Source organism: Hyla sarda, chromosome 11, assembly GCF_029499605.1.
Source record: "Hyla sarda isolate aHylSar1 chromosome 11, aHylSar1.hap1, whole genome shotgun sequence".
Classification (NCBI taxonomy): Eukaryota; Metazoa; Chordata; class Amphibia; order Anura; family Hylidae; genus Hyla; species Hyla sarda.
In genome coordinates this window covers 45,630,335-45,647,840 of record NC_079199.1, presented here as the reverse complement: position 1 = coordinate 45,647,840, position 17,506 = coordinate 45,630,335, and the positions used below count along the sequence as shown (strand labels likewise).

Below are 17,506 nucleotides of genomic sequence, written 5' to 3'. Positions count from 1 at the left end.
CTTGATAGGGTTGCACATAATGTGTCTACGGGTAAATAATATATAATGTTAGCTTCATGAGGCTTTAGCCATTGAGAATACTTAGGGTAAGCTTTTTTCATATGTTAGAGATACTGCTTATAAGAGATCTACCGTATATACTCGAGTATAAGCCGAGTTTTTGAGCATGATTTTTCGTGCGGAAAACGCCCCCCTTGGCTTATACTCGAGTGAACTCTCCGCCTGTCAATCCCTTCTCATTGGTCTTCAACCTGCGGACCAGCCATCGGCTGTCCGGGCATGCTGGGAGTTGTAGTTTTGAAACATCTGGAGGTCCGCAGGTTGAAGAGCACTGCGGCCTTCGTCATCATCCAGACCGGGGGGGTTCCTTCCCACCGAGGGGAGGTGAGTAGAAAACTCAAACTCAACCAGCGGACCTCCAGATGTTTCAAAACTACATCTCCCAGCATGCAACATCTGGAGGTCCGCAGGCTGAAGACCACTGATTAAGGGATTGACAGGCAGAGATGATGAAGGGGGGGGGGGGGGGTGGGATGATGACAAGAGGGATGATGACAGGGGTGTTAATGATGGGGGTCTGGATGATGACGGGGGGAGGGGGGGGATGATGAATTTCCCACCTTAGGCTTATAGTCGAGTCAAAAACTTTTCCTGGGTTTTGGGTGAAATTAGGGGCCTCGGCTTATATTCGGGTCGGCTTATACTCGAGTATAAGTATATACGGTACATCTAAAACACCATAAGACACCATAGTATCTGATCCGTGACCCTTGGTTTGTCCTTTAGAAAACAAACTATAAATGTTATTAAAAATTCGGTAACTTACATGAGTCTTCTCAGCAGAATCAGCAGTTCTAGATGGCAATGGATGCAGTAACTTCTCTTCCGTTACTCCATTGTGGATCTGTAGAAAAAAAAGACAAGATTTAGATTCCAAAATCAAAAATATAGATTTTTGTTTAGCTAAAAGGGGTTTGCACAATTGTTGTTTAATATTGTGGGGAAACTGGTAAGTATTGTTCAATTCCCCATAGGGCAACAACAGATACAATGAATCATACTCACTAAACTGGCCTTACATATTAGATTAATACATTTCCCCATTGGCAGATGTTGGGCTGGGTTCACACTACGTTTTGTACTAACGGTTCCCATATACGGCTGGGGGGCGGGGGGAATCGCGGCGCCCGCACTCAGCCGTATTCGGGAACCTTATTTAATGCATGTCTATGAGCCGACCGGAGTGAACCGCAGCCTGTGGTCGGGAAACCGCATACGGCCGAAAACGCAGCCGACCGGCGGCTGCGGTTCACTCCAGTCAGCTCATAGACATGCATTAAATACGGTTCCTGAATACGGCTGAGTGCGGGCGCCGCGATTCCCCCCTCCCCCCAGCCGTATACGGGAACCGTATGACAGAACGTAGTATGAACCCAGCCTTAGAGGGATTGGGCTTTTGGGTTTCAATATGCTTGATCATTTTGTCCCCAGCAGTATCCAATATAGGCTTACTCCCTCTCCCCATTGCATGCTCGGCCAAGTGACGAGTACCATATTTTTCGCCATATAAGACGCACTTTTTCTTCCCCAAAACTGGGCGGGGAAAGTTGGTGCGTCTTATATGGTGAATACACACCTATTGGGTCGGTCCCTGCGGCCATCAACGTCCGGGACTCTCGGCTAATACAGGACATCACCGAACAAGGTGATGCCCTGTATTAACGCTTCAGACACGGCGATCAAAGGTGACAACCGCGTCTGAAGCGAAATTGACACTAACGCGGCTGCTCGGTCGGGCTGTTCGGGACCGCCGCGGTGAAATCGCGGCATCCCGAACAGCTTACAGGACACCCGGGAGGGACCTTACCTGCCTCCTCGGTGTCTGCTCCGGGCCGGGATCCCCTTGCATGGCCGGCGCTCTCCTTCGACGTCATCACGTCGTTGCGCACGCCGTCCTGTCATCCAATAGGAGCAGCGTGCATAGCGACGTGATGACGGCGACGTGATGACGGTGACGGAGAGCATGGATCCTGGGGAAGAAGACGTCCAGAGCGTCGGGGACACCACGGGGACGCGGCGACAGTGATGGAGCGACATCCAGGGCAGCGGTGACGAGCGGTGACGGGTCCAGAGCGGCGGGGACACGTGAGTACTACCTCCTCCAGTGGTCTTCAACCTGCGGACCTCCAGATGTTGCAAAACTACAACTCCCAGCATGCCCGGACAGCCATTGGCTGTAGTTTTACAACATCTGGAGGTCCGCAGGTTGAAGATCACTGTTGGGTTCAGAATAATTTTTTTCTAGATTTTGCACCTTTAAAATTGGGTGCGTCTTATATGCCGGTGCGTGTTAGGGGATGGGAGGAAAAAAGTTGGCTGAACAAGTGTTTGGCTGACAGCTAATGTGTATAGCCAGTCTAGGGGTATATCTCCAGATAGGAAAACCACATTGATCAATACAAAAAAAGTCATGCTTCTTATAAGACAATACGTAAGTTCACATGGTTAAAAGAAGCTTCTTAATATTGGTCTGAACAAAAACTCCTTAAAATTTTAAGATTTCCATGTGAGCTTCTAAGCTTCTACCGCTCTGAAAAAGTGAAATGTCACTGAAGTCGGTGAGAGCTGGGACCCATGCATTTCGTGGGGTGGTTTTTAAAGGGTACCTCTCAGTAAATAAACTTTTGATATATTTTAGATTAATGAATGTTGAATAACTTTCCAATAGCATGTTAATGAAAAATATGCTTCTTTCTATTGTATTTTTCCCGATCAGTCCTGTCAGCAAGCATTTCTGACTCATGCTGAAGTCCTAAACACTCAGAGCTGCCAGCCTGCTTTGTTCACAGCCAAACTGGCTGCGAAGAAAGCAGGCTGGCAGCTCTGAGTGTTCTCCTTTGTGAACAAAGCAGACTGGCAGCTCGTAGTGTTTAGGACTCCAGCATGAGTCTGAAATGCTTGCTGCCAGGACTGGTAGGGAGACCCCTAGTGGTCATTTCTTCAAAGTGGAAAATTTTATAGAAAGAAGCATATTTTTTAATAACATGCAATTGTAAAGTTATTCTGCATACATTAATCTATAATATATATCAAAAGTTTTTTTGATGAGAGGTACCCTTTAAGCAAGTTTTTTGCAAACACACCCTAATAAATGTTAGAGACAGAATACCTGTTCACTCATAGACTTTGCTTGCAGCATTTCTTGTACATGTTCTAAACTGGTCTTCAGCGCCTTTAACCTCTGTGACAATACTTCTGCTTCTTCCAGTACCATCACATTTCCTTGCTGCCTGTAGTCGGCATCTTCCAGCAATAGGTTGATTTTCATTTCAGTTTCTTGTAAGGTTTTCTGGAAACAAAAGTGGCATATATTACCTACCATTTTCTATAGACAGGGGCAGATCTTGGTTACAGGTTACACATTGAATGATCTTAGGCATAATTGTGAAAGTTATTAAACGAAACCCAACAATTGCCAATACTTCATGGACAAACATCCTAGTATGCTGTAGAGCCAATAGGGTGCACATAGAAATCCAACGAATGTCCATGTAATGGATCCAGGTTCTCTAGAGCAAGAGGGGCTCTTTGTAGAGATTTTCCAGGAAATCTGGCTAATAGATGAGGGTCCAGATTTTACTCTTGGAGACACAGCCTTAGGCCATGTTTACATGTCCAGAATTTTGGTGCAGGATTCCACATTGTAATTCCACAGAAGATTCCGGAGCAGCAGAGTGCCATTGTATTCAATAGGATTCTGCTGCGCTGTGCACGCGGCAGATGTTTCTGGCACGGAAAATCCATTTTCCGTGTCCGCAGAAAGATTGAACCTGGTCATTCTTTCTGCTGACTCCCCATGGAATACATAGCAGTCTATGAGACGGCGCACTCCAGTGCAGTGTTAGCGCCGCATCTTATGCACCCTCAGTCTCTGGAATCTCCGCACAGAGATTTTCCATGAGGACATTCCAGATGTGTGAATATGGCCTTCGGGTATGTTCACATAGTGGAATGGCCGTGCGGAATTCCACAAGAATGTTTAGCACGGACATTCCGCTGCAGCAGAGCTCCATTGATTTTAAAGGGGTATTCCAGGCAAAACCTTTTTTTTTATAGATATATTAATTGGCTTTGGAAAGTTAAACAAATTTCTAAATTACTTCTATTAAAAAATCTTAATCCTTCCAATAGTTATTAGCTTCTGAAGTTTTCTATCTAACTGCTCAATGATGATGTCAAGTCCCGGGAGCTGTGCGTGATGGGAAAATATCCCCATAGGAACTGCACAGCTCCCGGGACGTGAGTCATCAGAAAGCAGTTAGACAGAAAACAGCAACTCAACTTCAGAAGCTAATAACTATTGGAAGGATTAAGATTTTTTAATAGAAGTAATTTACAAATCTGTTTAACTTTCCGGAGCCAGTTGATACATATAAAAAAGTTTTGGCCTGGAATACCCCTTTAATGGGAATCTGCAGCACTGTTCATGCAGTGGAATTTGCGCAGCAGACGTTTTTGTCACAGAAATCCTGATTCCAGTGTCCGCAGAAAGAATGGACGGGTCTATTTTTTCTGCAGGTTTTTCTCAGAAATGCATTGCCATTGGTGAGGCAGCTCACTTCCAAGCGGCCCTAGTGCCCACCGAATCATTCAATGTGCAAAATGGCCGCCATGCTTTCCGTGTGGACATTCCGCGCATTTTACGTTGTGTGAACACGGCCTAAGTCTTCTTAAAGTGTATGTGTCTATGGGATTCTTTTATCAGACTTCCCCTTCCCCTAATGGGTTTGTCTTGAGTAGATAATCAATGTCTATATTACTAGGCTATTTCAACATCAAGGTCATATAGGAGTCATGTGTTTCGATCATCTGATCACTACATGAGCTATACATATATATATATATATATATATATATATATATATATATATATATATATATATATCTAACTGATAAAATAGACTGTGTCTCTGACATGACCTTTGAGCTAATCTATACATGTGACTTTATGGACTTGTCAAATTCAACCCAGTCAATCACTAATGTCATGATAAATATTTTATAATACTACAAAACACCTACAATATAATAAAAAAATCCCCCAAAACACAAATGTACTAAGTCTGTGCAAATATACAAATATAACCTTTCTGTCTTTGCCCATAACTAGCAGGACATGAACAATTTTTTTCAGCTTTTTTGCTTTCTATGAAATCCCAAAAAAATTATTAGGATGCAATAAAAAAAAAGGATTAGGTTTGAACACGTTCATTCTTTGTGCGCAGTCCGCACGGAATACAGAGCTGTTTTGGAGACAGCGCATTCCTGTGCGGTCCTAGCGCTGGCATATTATGCTGTCACCCCACAGTTTGCGGAATGTCCGCATGGAGATTCTCCGGGAGAACATTCCGTCGTATGAACATAGCCTGATACTATGATATCCTGCAAGAAATCTAAACTGCAAAATGTGTGTATATTTATAATGGGAATTAAAAGGGAACATGCGCACCTGTAAGGCTAGGTTCACACAGTGTATTTTCAGGATAATTTCATTGTAAAGAATCCACAAAATCATGGAAAAATTGCATCAATTTTTTTTACATTTATGTGCTCTATGAAAGTTCATAGGAAAATGGTTGTCTGTGCACACAGTGGGAGAGGATTGCCAAAACATGTGCAGAGGAAGAGTGGGGCAGTTGCCCATGGCAACCAATCAGATGGCATCTTTTCTTTTTTTAAATGTCCTATGAAAAAAGAAAGATTGACTCTGATTGGTTGATATGGACAACCGATTCACTGTTGATCTGCACAAGGTTTGATAAATCTCCCCACAGTATATTAGAATGTGCATATTTCATCAGACTTTTTTTTTTAAATAAAGTGCCACCATAATAGTAAGCCAAAAATATATGTACAGGTATAAACAGCACCACTAAATTTACATAGGTTGAAAAAACAAGCCACAGGTCCCTCAAGTTAAACTTTTCTCATCAGTTACTAGCTTAAAGGGGTTATCCAGGAATGGAAAAAACAGATCTGATTCCTTCCAAAAACAGCACCACACCGGTTGTCAGGTTGTTGGTGGTATTGCAGCTCAGTTCCACTGATGTGAATGGAGCCAAGCTGTAATATCACACATAACCTAAGGACAGGTAGGGTGTTGTGTTTGGAAGAAGTTAGCTATCTGTTTAATAGGCCTGGATAACTTTTTTGTTCCATTATCCCCCGGCTGCCAGCATATAAAAAAAAAAAAACTTACCTGCCACCGCTCAGTGCCCCGGTATCACTGTTCCAGTTCTCCGGTGCCATCTTCTTCCTGTTTGCCAATGGTCGCTGCATCACACTGCTGATCAGCTTATCGTAGGCCGAGGCAGGACATTGCTGCGGCTGGTGCTTAGCTGATCAGCAACTACTGGCAACCAGGAAGAAGATGGCACCAGAGACCTGGAGCAGTGGTACCGGGGCACTGAAGGAGTGGCGGCAGGTAAGTCCATAAAAAAAGTTCTATGCTGGAGTACCTCTTTAATTATAACAGGAAATGCCCGCTCAGCCAATCACTGTCTATTGTGGTGACTGGCCTCTCACTGGCTGACAGGATGATCAGGAAGTGAAGATCAGCTGGAATCTGGGCTCTGTCAGACCAGCAGAGGTGATGGATCAGTCAAGAGAGTACTGTACAGTACACAACAGTGGTCTCCAAACTGTGGACCACCAACTGTTGCAAAACTACAACTCTGCCTGGACAACTGGAAATTGTAGCTTTGCAACAGCTGGAGGTTCACAGCTTGGAGATCACTGGTATCCATTATATTGATATCACAATCAGGTGTTTATGTTCTTTTTATACACCTTCAAATCTTATTTGCTTTTGCAGCTGCTGCTTGGCATTGAGTACTACTGCGTAGTTACCTGTAACCAAATACACAAGTCTTTCTCTTGCTCTGTTCTACCCAGTTTTATTTGATTTTAAATAAATGTATAACTGCGGCTTAGATGTATTACTTTACATTGATGAACATTATCTAGGTCATCCTGTAATATTTTAGTTTTATGTATCCTACAAAGTTTTGTATCATTAGTACAATCCTTGTGATACCCCACAATGGGTCTTAGGCCTATGCGTTGAGTAGTAAGATACAACAATACAGGATAGCCACTTGCAGAAAACATCACGTTTAGGTGTATACAGAATTGCACATGAAATTTATGACTTCATTGAGATGTAGGAGTTTTACTTTAATATGTTCCACAAAGGGAGGAGCGGCTGTGTGAACTCTGACCTCCGTCATCATACCTGATACTCTGCAAGTTGTTCTTCCACGCTCTGCAACATATCTGGGTCCTGCGCGCTCCCCTGGGGTGACAGCGTTACCTTCTGCAGCCAGAGCTCCACCTCTGTTACCTTCCCCTGGCAGTCGCTGAGGATCATTTTGGGTTGCACGTCAGCCAGAGCTTTGCTGGCATCTTCCAGCTGTTCCTGAAAGGAAACCCAGAACAGGTGCATGAGAGGGAGCGGACAAAAGCCAACAAAGTCCGCTGCAAACAGCGCAAATGCAGCTAGACACATACATATGGCAGAGCTGAACCAACGGTCTATTCCCGTGTGTAGAGAGGGAAGAAAAAACATCTCATGTGATCTAATGTCAACAGGTCCCTGGCAGCTCATCTGCATTTACTCAAGTATTTTTTTTAGCACAGAAAGTACACACACCCTGAGCTATTAACTGATTCTATGACCTGCACACTGTAAATACAAGGCTCGCCACTCAAATTAAAGGTGTATTACCACCTCTGCTTCCATGGCAGGTGGCTCTATTTAGTTATGCAGTGCTATGGAGAGAAAGATTATATTGCTGCATAAGTAGGTTATGTTCACATACAGTTTTTTGGGTCATAAAAAACGGATGTTTTTTACAGCTCAAGTTGAACTTTTTTTTTTTTATATTTAATTCCATAGAACACAATAGAAAATTGGCTTGTAAAATTTGATGGCCTTAATATGAATATCCAGCTATTAAAAACATATCTCCTATCTCCAGAATTGGCCCAATGCCTGCTGAACGTCCGGCCCCCACCTTTATAAGACATATTCATCTCAGCAGTGATGGCCCGCTCAGTCAATCATCATCCGCAAAGCTGTTCTCCCTTAGTCGGTGATTGGCTGAGTGGGCCGTCACTGCCAAGTTGAGTACTTCTCAGAAGGTGGGGGCTGGAGGGTTCAACAGGAAATGTTTTTGAGATAGAGGATATGTTTTAAATACATTTAAAAGGGGAAAACCCCTTTAGGGTCTATTCAGATGTACAGTATCCTGCGAGCATTTGATGCTGCAGATTTGATGCTGTGTTCAGTCATTTAGTTTACACAGAAATCTGCAGCATAAAATCCTGTGCATCAAATATGCACAGGACACTGTATGTGTGAATAGACCCTTAAGGGCCCATACAGACTAAGGAAATTGCTCTGAGAAATTCTGAGCAGAATCCTCTTGCAGCCACCTCCCATTGGTTTCAATTGGATTCTACTGCACTGTGCACACGCTGGAACTTCCGAAGCAGAACTTCCAATGTGGATCTGGATTCCGCCATGAGAATGTACATGTTCCTTCTTTCAGCGGAATTCCATTTGTCAATGAGACTTAGGGTCTATTCCCACGGGCAGAATTTCCGCACCAATTCTGCTTCCGCTTTCTTGGGTGGTTTCTAGCTTGTGCGTATTTTGTGTGGAATTGGTGCGGAATTAGTGGGGAAATTCCACATGCGGAAATTAAGAAGTGTGGAATCCCATAGATGTCTATTGGGCTTTAATTTGAGGCGAAATCGGCATGTGGAAATTCTGCCATGTGAATAGACCCTTAGTTTTCCAACGCTTATATCCACGATAAAATTATGTGTAAAATAAGCACTGATTCTGGGCCGCATGGATTTGCTGATGAAATTTAGTAAGGAAATACCTTGCTGAATTTCCTTAGTGTAGTTTATAGTGTGTATGGGCTCTAATTTTACAGCCGAAAATTAAGCGCAAGGTCCTTTTAATTTTGGTCGTTTACTGCTCAAAAAATTTTGGGGAATGTTTCTTGCAAGATTCTTGCAGAATTTTTGGGATGTTTTCATCCCAAAAATCAGCTTGTTTGCAAATTGCATAATAGTAATTGCTGGATGAAGGAAAAAAAGAAGTTGGAAAAAAAATTGTAATTTTTTAAAAATGTTTTTGCATAAAACCAGCCCTTTTTCTTAGGCTTAAAATGTAGAACCAAAAACTGTATTCAAAAATCCCAAGCCTTCCAATAATTATCAGATGCTTTATGTCCGAGTCTCACGTGATCGCAGTGCAAAGTCACAAGCGATATGTTAGCCATATTTCCCTTCCATAAAACACACCTGCTATATTCCCTTTTATCTAATCTGTCATGTATTATCACGTTTGTCATGAATTCTTCGTGTTCTTCCACAAACCTTTGCCTGAAAGGTGGAGCCCATTGTAATGTTCAGGTGTCCATAACACACTACAGACAACATCAAAGTAAGGCTTGGTTCACACTGCGTTAAAGGAAAACTGTCAGCTGGTTCACACTTAACCCAATACACTGTGTATAGAGTGGGTGAACAGGAGCCAACAAGGGGTCACATACTTAATGATGTCTAGTAGGTCCTGAGATGTGTCCTCAGACGTTCCTCTGCTAAATTCAGTGAATCGCACACAGGGGGTGAAGTGAAGTGGAGTCACAGACAATGAATATGTAAATTGAGTGGGCGAAGCCCCGTCTCCTGCACACGATTCACTAAATTTAGCAGAGGATCTTCTGAGGGGCAAATATCAGGACCAACTGGACATTGTTAAAGAGTACCTGTCATCAAATTATATTTTCTAAACTAACTCAGATTATATTCCCTAATTACTCCTAACACCCCTCCTGCCCTTAAAAAATTTCCGAGCTTTAAAAAGCTGTGTATCATACCTTTCCCCTTGCTCACATTGTATGAGCCCCAGCAGGAGAAAGTGGGTGTTCACCAGAAGGCGTGATGTCACTGAAGCCTGTAATAGCTGTGCCTCGCCATGCCCCACACGCACTTCCTGAGTTTGGACTTCTGCAAGTCCAAGTGGAGACCAAACTAACTTTGATTTGCGTCAGGGAACAGAACAGAGCCACCTAGTGGCCATTTTTTCAATCACATTGAAATTTGGTGACAGGTACTCCTGTTCGCCCACACTATAACCCAGTTTATTGGGTTTAATGTGGGTGAACAGGCTGACAGTTTTCCTTTAATACAGTGTCCCTTGAGTATATGGTTATACTCAGCCAAAAAAAGGATGCTGATCTATACTGTGGAGCACTGCAGCAGGCTCATTCACTTTTAGCAAGTGGCTACATTTGGGGCAATTCCTGCACGTATACATATAATTTGCTGGTCCCTTTAGCATAGTCTGTGGCACTATTGAGTCCTGCTAAATAAACATGAAGTCACAAGCTCCCGACTCTGACTCCAGTGGGGCACCCCTTTAAGATCAGTGTTTATAAAGCACACAGAACAGTACAAGTACCCCCTAGAGACATGGCATGTACTCACCTGGGGTAAACTTACTACAGATTGAGAGCTATAGACAACAGTAATATTGCATTTAGAGTGAAAAAATAGCAAACCTGAATTATGCTACTGTAGCAAAATCTGCAAAATATCTGCAGCAAAATACTCCTGTATGAACCTACCCTTAGGGTACTTTCTCATGGGTCAGAAATGCTGCAAATTTTTAGCAGCAGAATATCTACAGCAATTCCACATATTAAAGGGAAACTCTGCCCCTAGACATCTTATCCCCTATCCAAAGGATAGGGCATAAGATGTCTGATCACGGGGACCCCCGCAATCTCGGCTGTGGTACCCCAGACATCTGGTGCACAGAGCGAACTTCACTCCATGCCGGATGCCTGGAGATGTGGGGAGGTGGCTCATGACATCACGACCATGCCCCGCCCGTGTCATCGCGGCCACACACCCTCAATGTAAGTCTATGGGAGGGGGCGTGACGTCCGGATTTGGGAGCAGACTGTATATATATATGTATATATGTAATATGTATTACAAAAAGAAACAACACAATAAAAACAATGTACTTTTGTAACATTTTTACTCCAAAATCCAACACATCCACTGTATAAACTCTGCACCATATCTAACCTGCGTAAAATAGCTTAAAAGGGATCTGTCCCCAGGAATTTTTTTCTTACATTTGTAGTACTAATATTGCTAAACTAGTGATTTAATGAGCTGCCTCCCAAAGTGCTGATCAGACATCTAGGAAATAGTTAAAGGGTATTCCAGGAATTTTTTTTATTTGACTATGCTACAGGGGCTGTAAAGTTAGTGCAACTCATAATATAGTGTCTGTATCTGTGTGTGACGGTTTTCTCACAATTCTTCTGTGATTTTCACCCCAATATTTATTTTTACCAGCATACAAAATGACTGTTGTCTCAGATTTTTGCCAGCTTGCAATGCGGCCGAGACCTGACTCACTAGTCAGCTGATGACAGGGAGCCTGTCTGCTTCAATGGGTGGAGCGATCGCTTGGTGGGAGAGAGATGAATCTGCAACTAATGCAACAGCTGTAGGCACCCTGATTGAAAACCACAGGTCTTTTGAATGGATGCAGCTCATTTATGTTTCAATGGGTGGGGTGGCTGATGTGTGGGAGGGAGGAAAATTGAATTATGGGATTTGTAGTAAAAAAAAAGTCAAACAGGAAATACCAGTTCACAAACAGCTAGCCACAGTGTTATGGTAATCTCACAACATAGCCATTTAGCCCCAAGACAAGCGCAGATCCTTCCCAAGCATGTCCATTACTGTCTGCCAGGTACGTACTAAAATCACCTAATGGTGGATAACCCCTTTAACATGCTCCTCCTCTTGTGGGGCTTATTTTTGAAGCACTGCCTGGTAGGGTTGCCACCTGGCCGGTATATTTTACCGGCACAGCCAGTAAGTTGGCCACCCGGCCGGTATTTTTATATAAAAAATACAGGCAATGCAATGGCCGTTATTTATCCAACCAATCCTCCGACTCTCGGAATGTTGCACCATATACTATACCACTGTTTCCCAACCAGAGTGCCTCCAGCTGTTGGAAAACTACAACTCCCAGCATGCCCGGACAGCCAACGGCTGTCCGGGCATGCTGGGAATTGTAGTTTTGCAACAGCTGGAGGCACCCCTGGTTGGAAAACACTGACCTATACTATATACTACTATATAGTCCAACATGCTGGGAGCTGTAGTTTTGCAACAGCTGGAGGCACCCCTGGTTGGGAAAACACTGACCTATACCTTATACTACTATATAGTCTAACATGCTGGGAGTTGTAGTTTTGCAACAGCTGGAGGCACCCCTGGTTGGGAAAACACTGACCTATACCCTATACTACTATATAGTCCACCAGGCTGGGAGTTGTAGTTTTGCAACAGCTGGAGGCACCCCTGGTTGGGAAAACACTGACCTATACCTTATACTACTATATAGTCCAACATGCTGGGAGTTGTAGTTTTGCAACAGCTGGAGGCACCCCTGGTTGGGAAAACACTGACCTATACCCTGTACTACTATATAGTCCAACAGGCTGGGAGTTGTAGTTTTCATTTGGGGCAGCTGCTGAGCCACAGGCTGCATCAGGGCATGCTGGGAGTTGTAGTTAGTAATGCCTGAATTTATTTTTAAAAAAGCGATCAAAAAGTCCCATCAAAACAAACATGGTACTGGTAAAAACTACAGATCAGGACACAAAAAAATTAGCCCTCATACAGACCCGTATAAGGAGAAATTTAAAAAAGTTATAGCGGTCGCAATAGGACGAAATTTCCCCCCTATATGTGTATCCTGTGATGTTACGTACATATCATTAATTATGCTAATTAGCATGGCGGGTATTTTTTTCCAAGAAAGGTGGTAACCCTACTGCCTGGTAATATAGGAAGGGGGGTGATATGGTATTCTACAGTATTCTAGCTTTGATCATATATAATACAAACGACTAAATATAAGGTAAAATGACAAAAAGAATAGGATTTCCATTTCGTGAGCCCCCTCCGCACGCCCTACCTATACTCTGCAGTTATGGCTTCTGTCTGATAATAATAACAGCTCCGAGTTTCTTCTAGCATGGAATGTAATAACACTGCCGCCCTTGGTATCTACCCAATGAGATCGCCCGCTTCTGTCCTTGCTGAATACTCACAATGATCTTTTATCATCTTCATTCATCCTTCACAAGGATTTTGAAAACAAACTTGGTGAACAGGTTTATGGTGGTTGCTGCGGCCCGAAAGAGAAACTTCTTCTTAATTGTCCTTTCCTTTAGGTCTAATGCCAGGATGCCAGGGCAGGTCTATGTTTACATACAGGTCGGTCCTGTGAACTGTATTAGCTGGCACAGTGAAAGCAGGAGAAAGGCGCCAGGCTATTATGCAAAAGGAAATATTGCACACAGTACCTTACAAATGTAGGAGGACTAGAAGCTGCTGACAAGGAAGGAGAACTAGCACCCGTATGCAAGAGGTGGAAGTGTTGTAATGATTAACTATGTAGAATACTGAAATAGATGACTACTGCCTAGGTCAGAGGTATGAAGTGGGTGTCTGTCTGAGACTGCTCACCTGCCACCCACTATGACTCGCACTTTAAAGGGGAACTCCTGTGGAAAACTTTTTTTTTTTTTTTTTTATCAACTGGTACCAGAAAGTTAAACAGATTTGTAAATTACTTCTATTAAAAAAATCTTAATCCTTCCAGTACTTTTTAGGGGCTATATACTACAGAGGAAATGCTTTGCTTTTTAGATTTCTCTGATGTCACGACCACAGTGCTCTCTGCTGACCTCTGCTGTTTAGGAAATGACCAGAGCAGGAGAAAATCCCCATAGCAAACATATGCGCTCTGGACAGTTCATAAAATGGACAGCAGAGGTCAGCAGAGAGCACTGAGGTCAGGACATCAGAGAAATCTAAAAGGTAAAGCGTTTCCTCTGTAGTATATAGCCCCTAAAAAGTACTGGAAGGATTAAGATTTTTTTAATAGAAGTAATTTACAAATCTGTTTAACTTTCTGGCACAAGTTGATTTAAAAAAAAAAAAAGATTTTTCCACGGGAGTACCTCTTTAAGGGTGCGTTCACACGCTAGTAACTAGCAACGGGTTTCCCGCTGTGGGAAACCCACTGTGAGTTATGCTACCATTCATTTGATGAATGGGTCTGCGGACAGTCCGCAAATCTGACACTATTGCGGACTGTCTGTGGACCCGTTTAAATCAATGGTAGCGTAACTGGCAGCGGAATTCCCGCAGCGGGCAACCCGCTGCTAGTAATAGCGTGTGAACACACCCTAAAGGGGTACTCCGGTGGAAAAAAAAATCAAATCAACTGGTGCCAGAAAGTTACGTTTGTGAATTATTTCTATACAAAAATCGTAATACTTCCAGTGCTTATCAGCTGCTGTATACTACAGAGGAAGTTGTAATTCTTTCTGGAGTTCTTTTCTGTCTGACCAGAGTGCTCTCTTCTGACACCTATGTCTGTATCAGACTGTCTAGAGCAGGAGAGGTTTGCAATGGGGATTTGCTTGTACTCTGAACAGTTTCTGATAAAGACAGAGGTGTCTGCAGAGAGCACGGTGGTCAGACTGAAAATAATTCCAGAAAGAAATACAACTTCCTGTGGAACATACAGCTGCTGATAAGTACTGGAAGGATTAAGATTTTTATATAGAAGTAATTTACAAATCTATTTCACTTTCTGGTATCAGTTGATTTAAAAAAATAGTTTTCCACTGGAGTACCCCCTTAAAGGGGGCAATGTGGCAGGAACTGATCTTTACCCAGGGCAAAGATTCAAATTGCAGCTTTCCTAGCCTTGTGAGTTAACACCCTGACCAAGGCAAATTGTCCCCAGCACCCAGTGAATTGAGCAAGATCATTTTGCCTGGCTTAAAGGCTTGTCCAGTTTAAATATCCATTTCATATATTCTGTTAGAGCTGTTGCAAAGATCATCTTTCCCTCTGGAGGACCTGTCCTGTCTCGCACGGCACAGACAACTTATTGTTTTCAATGAAAACTGTGTAATGCTTTATCTCTCCTGTGGTGGTGCTGTAGGGAAACTGGACAACTTACTGCCCTTTTTCCCCACAGATCGCAACAGATTGTGATTGGCGTATCAAGGAACCTTGATCGGGAGAACCCTTGTAAGTAATTACTTAAAAGTAGACATAAGCCATATTGGTTGTCATGTATGAATTACCTGATAATTATGAATTATCAGAAAGGCATAACGTTATTTTGTCATTATGCTTAATAACAATGGGGGAAGCAAGCATCAAGTGTGGTTGTTAACTGCTGCATTTACTAATCTATATAAAATACAGTGACATGTACAGTATTCACACAGTGCAATTTTAATGCAGGACTTTATAGCCTTCTGCTTGGAATTTCAAGTCTTTCTGAGTGTGATGGTGTCTTATGTGTAAGTGTGAGGAGAAACATGGTACCTCTCATATACCTGTCTGCTTCCATAACACAAAACATGTTTTTATTCTCTGGTGCCAAAGAAATGTCAATCAAGCATTCCCAAGCCCCTGAAGTGCTAAGAACACCTTCCCGCTTCCCCTCCCATCCCTGTCCCTGCTTGATTGACAGCCAGCTAGAAGCAGGGTCCTGTTTCCAAATCTCGAACCTGTGCACAATTTGTCTGCATGATAGGAATGAGATTTGGAATCATGGTTTGGCTTTCAGCTGACTGTCAGTAAAGTAGGGGCAGGGATAGGAGCAGGGGGATTGGGTTGAGGAAATGGTCCTGCCTTTAGAGAATAACAACATTTTTCTATAAAAGCACAGACAGAGCTAACAGTGTCAGTAGTTTGGAACAAAAGAAAAAAGAGAAAAGAGCGATATGCGCCCCTGGTGAAGTATGTATGAAATGGTTGGTAAAAGGTAGGTGAAAACTCACTTACCAGAGGATGTTGCGCTAAGAGCACAACACCTGAGATGACATCAACATAGTAATTGGAGCCTGCAGCCTCAGCTCGTCCGGGTGTAGCTTCGCTGATCCGGTAAAGGAACAATTAAAATACAAAAAATTGAGCTCTCCTGGGCGTTGGTCTCCGGTAAAGCAGTAGGACACGTCTCCAGGTCCAAAATGTATTTTATTGCACTAAAAACAACATGTTTCTGGTCCGAAAAGGACCCTTCCTCAGGTAAGGTGCTCCTAGCATAAAATACATTTTGGACCTGGAAACATGTCCTACTGCTTTACCGGAGACCAGTGCCCAGGAGAGCTCAATTTTTTATATTTTAATAGTAGTTTGGAACAGGAATTGCTGCTGACTAATTCCTTTTTAGGGTTAGTTCACTTTAGGGTAAGTGTATATCTTGATATGGATTTTCTGCTGCAGATTTTTTTTAACGGTAAGTCAATTATAGAATCTGAAGCAAAACATCCACAGCAAAATCTGCACAAGTGAATGTTTACTAAGGCCATGTTCACACAGCAGAATTTCTGTGCCTGATTCCGCAATGGAATCCAGCCCAGAGATTTGCTGCAGCAGAGTCCCATTGAATTTAATGGGATTCTCCTGCACTGTGCACACGGCGGAACCTGACACGCCGTGCCAGATGTTTCCAGCACAGAAAATTAACACATTCATTATTTGTGCGGAGTCCACATGGAATGCATAGCTGTCTATAAGATGACACATTCCTGTGCAGTCCTAGTGCTGGTATATTATGCAGGTGCCCTTCAGTGTACGGAATGTCCGCACGGAGATTCTCAGCCTAAGGGTCTGTTCACACAGGCAGATTTTGTGCGGATTTTCTACAGCGGATTTTGATACCATTTTCTTCAATTGGTCAGCAGAAAATCCATAAATCTGCCACTATTGCGTATTTTCTGTTTAAGCGTTGAAGTCAATAGTAACAAAATCAGCATGCAATCTGCTTGTGTGAAAATCCTTAAAGAACATCTGTAGTGCAATATAACTTATCCCCTAGCGCTGGGGCCCCCCCGATCTCCTCGACTGGGCAGTCTGCAGGAAGTACAGCGTCGTCCCAAGTAGAAAGCCACGGCAGACACGCCCCCTCCATGTATCTCTATAGGATACATGGAGGGGGCGTGTTGGCCGCCGTGTCATACGGGGACAGAACGCCCCCTTTCCAGCATACTGCCGCGGCCCTGTACGGGAGATTGCGGGGGGGGCCCCCCGCCCGCAATCTATAACTTATCCGCTATTCTTCGAAAAGGGGATAAGTTATATTGCACTACAGATGTCCTGGAAATTCCACTACCGAAAATCTGACGCAGACTCCTCTAAAGATTTATCATCAATGTACAGTGTGGTTAAAACATTTTGGTGTGTTGCATTTCCTATTCAAGGTCCTGTGTGCCCTGGGACGCAGCATAAATGTGTGATGCTGCCACCTGTTGGTCATAATAATAATGTCTCTTATAAAGCAAAGAGGAGATAAATA

At 43.2% G+C, this 17,506-nt stretch overlaps 1 protein-coding gene across 7 annotated transcripts in view; it reads right to left on the bottom strand.

Annotated features, from left to right (window-relative positions):
• SYNE2 (spectrin repeat containing nuclear envelope protein 2) overlaps positions 1 to 17,506 on the bottom strand; it is a 355,793-nt gene that overhangs the window by 108,809 nt on the left and 229,478 nt on the right. For all 7 annotated transcript variants that reach the window (XM_056546593.1, XM_056546588.1, XM_056546590.1 and 4 more), the window contains 3 exons: positions 7,295 to 7,477; positions 3,170 to 3,349; positions 827 to 904 (listed from right to left, as the gene is read on the bottom strand). In XM_056546593.1, coding sequence (XP_056402568.1) covers positions 827 to 904; positions 3,170 to 3,349; positions 7,295 to 7,477 — 441 coding nt within the window. The remainder of the gene's footprint in view (positions 1 to 826; positions 905 to 3,169; positions 3,350 to 7,294; positions 7,478 to 17,506) is intronic.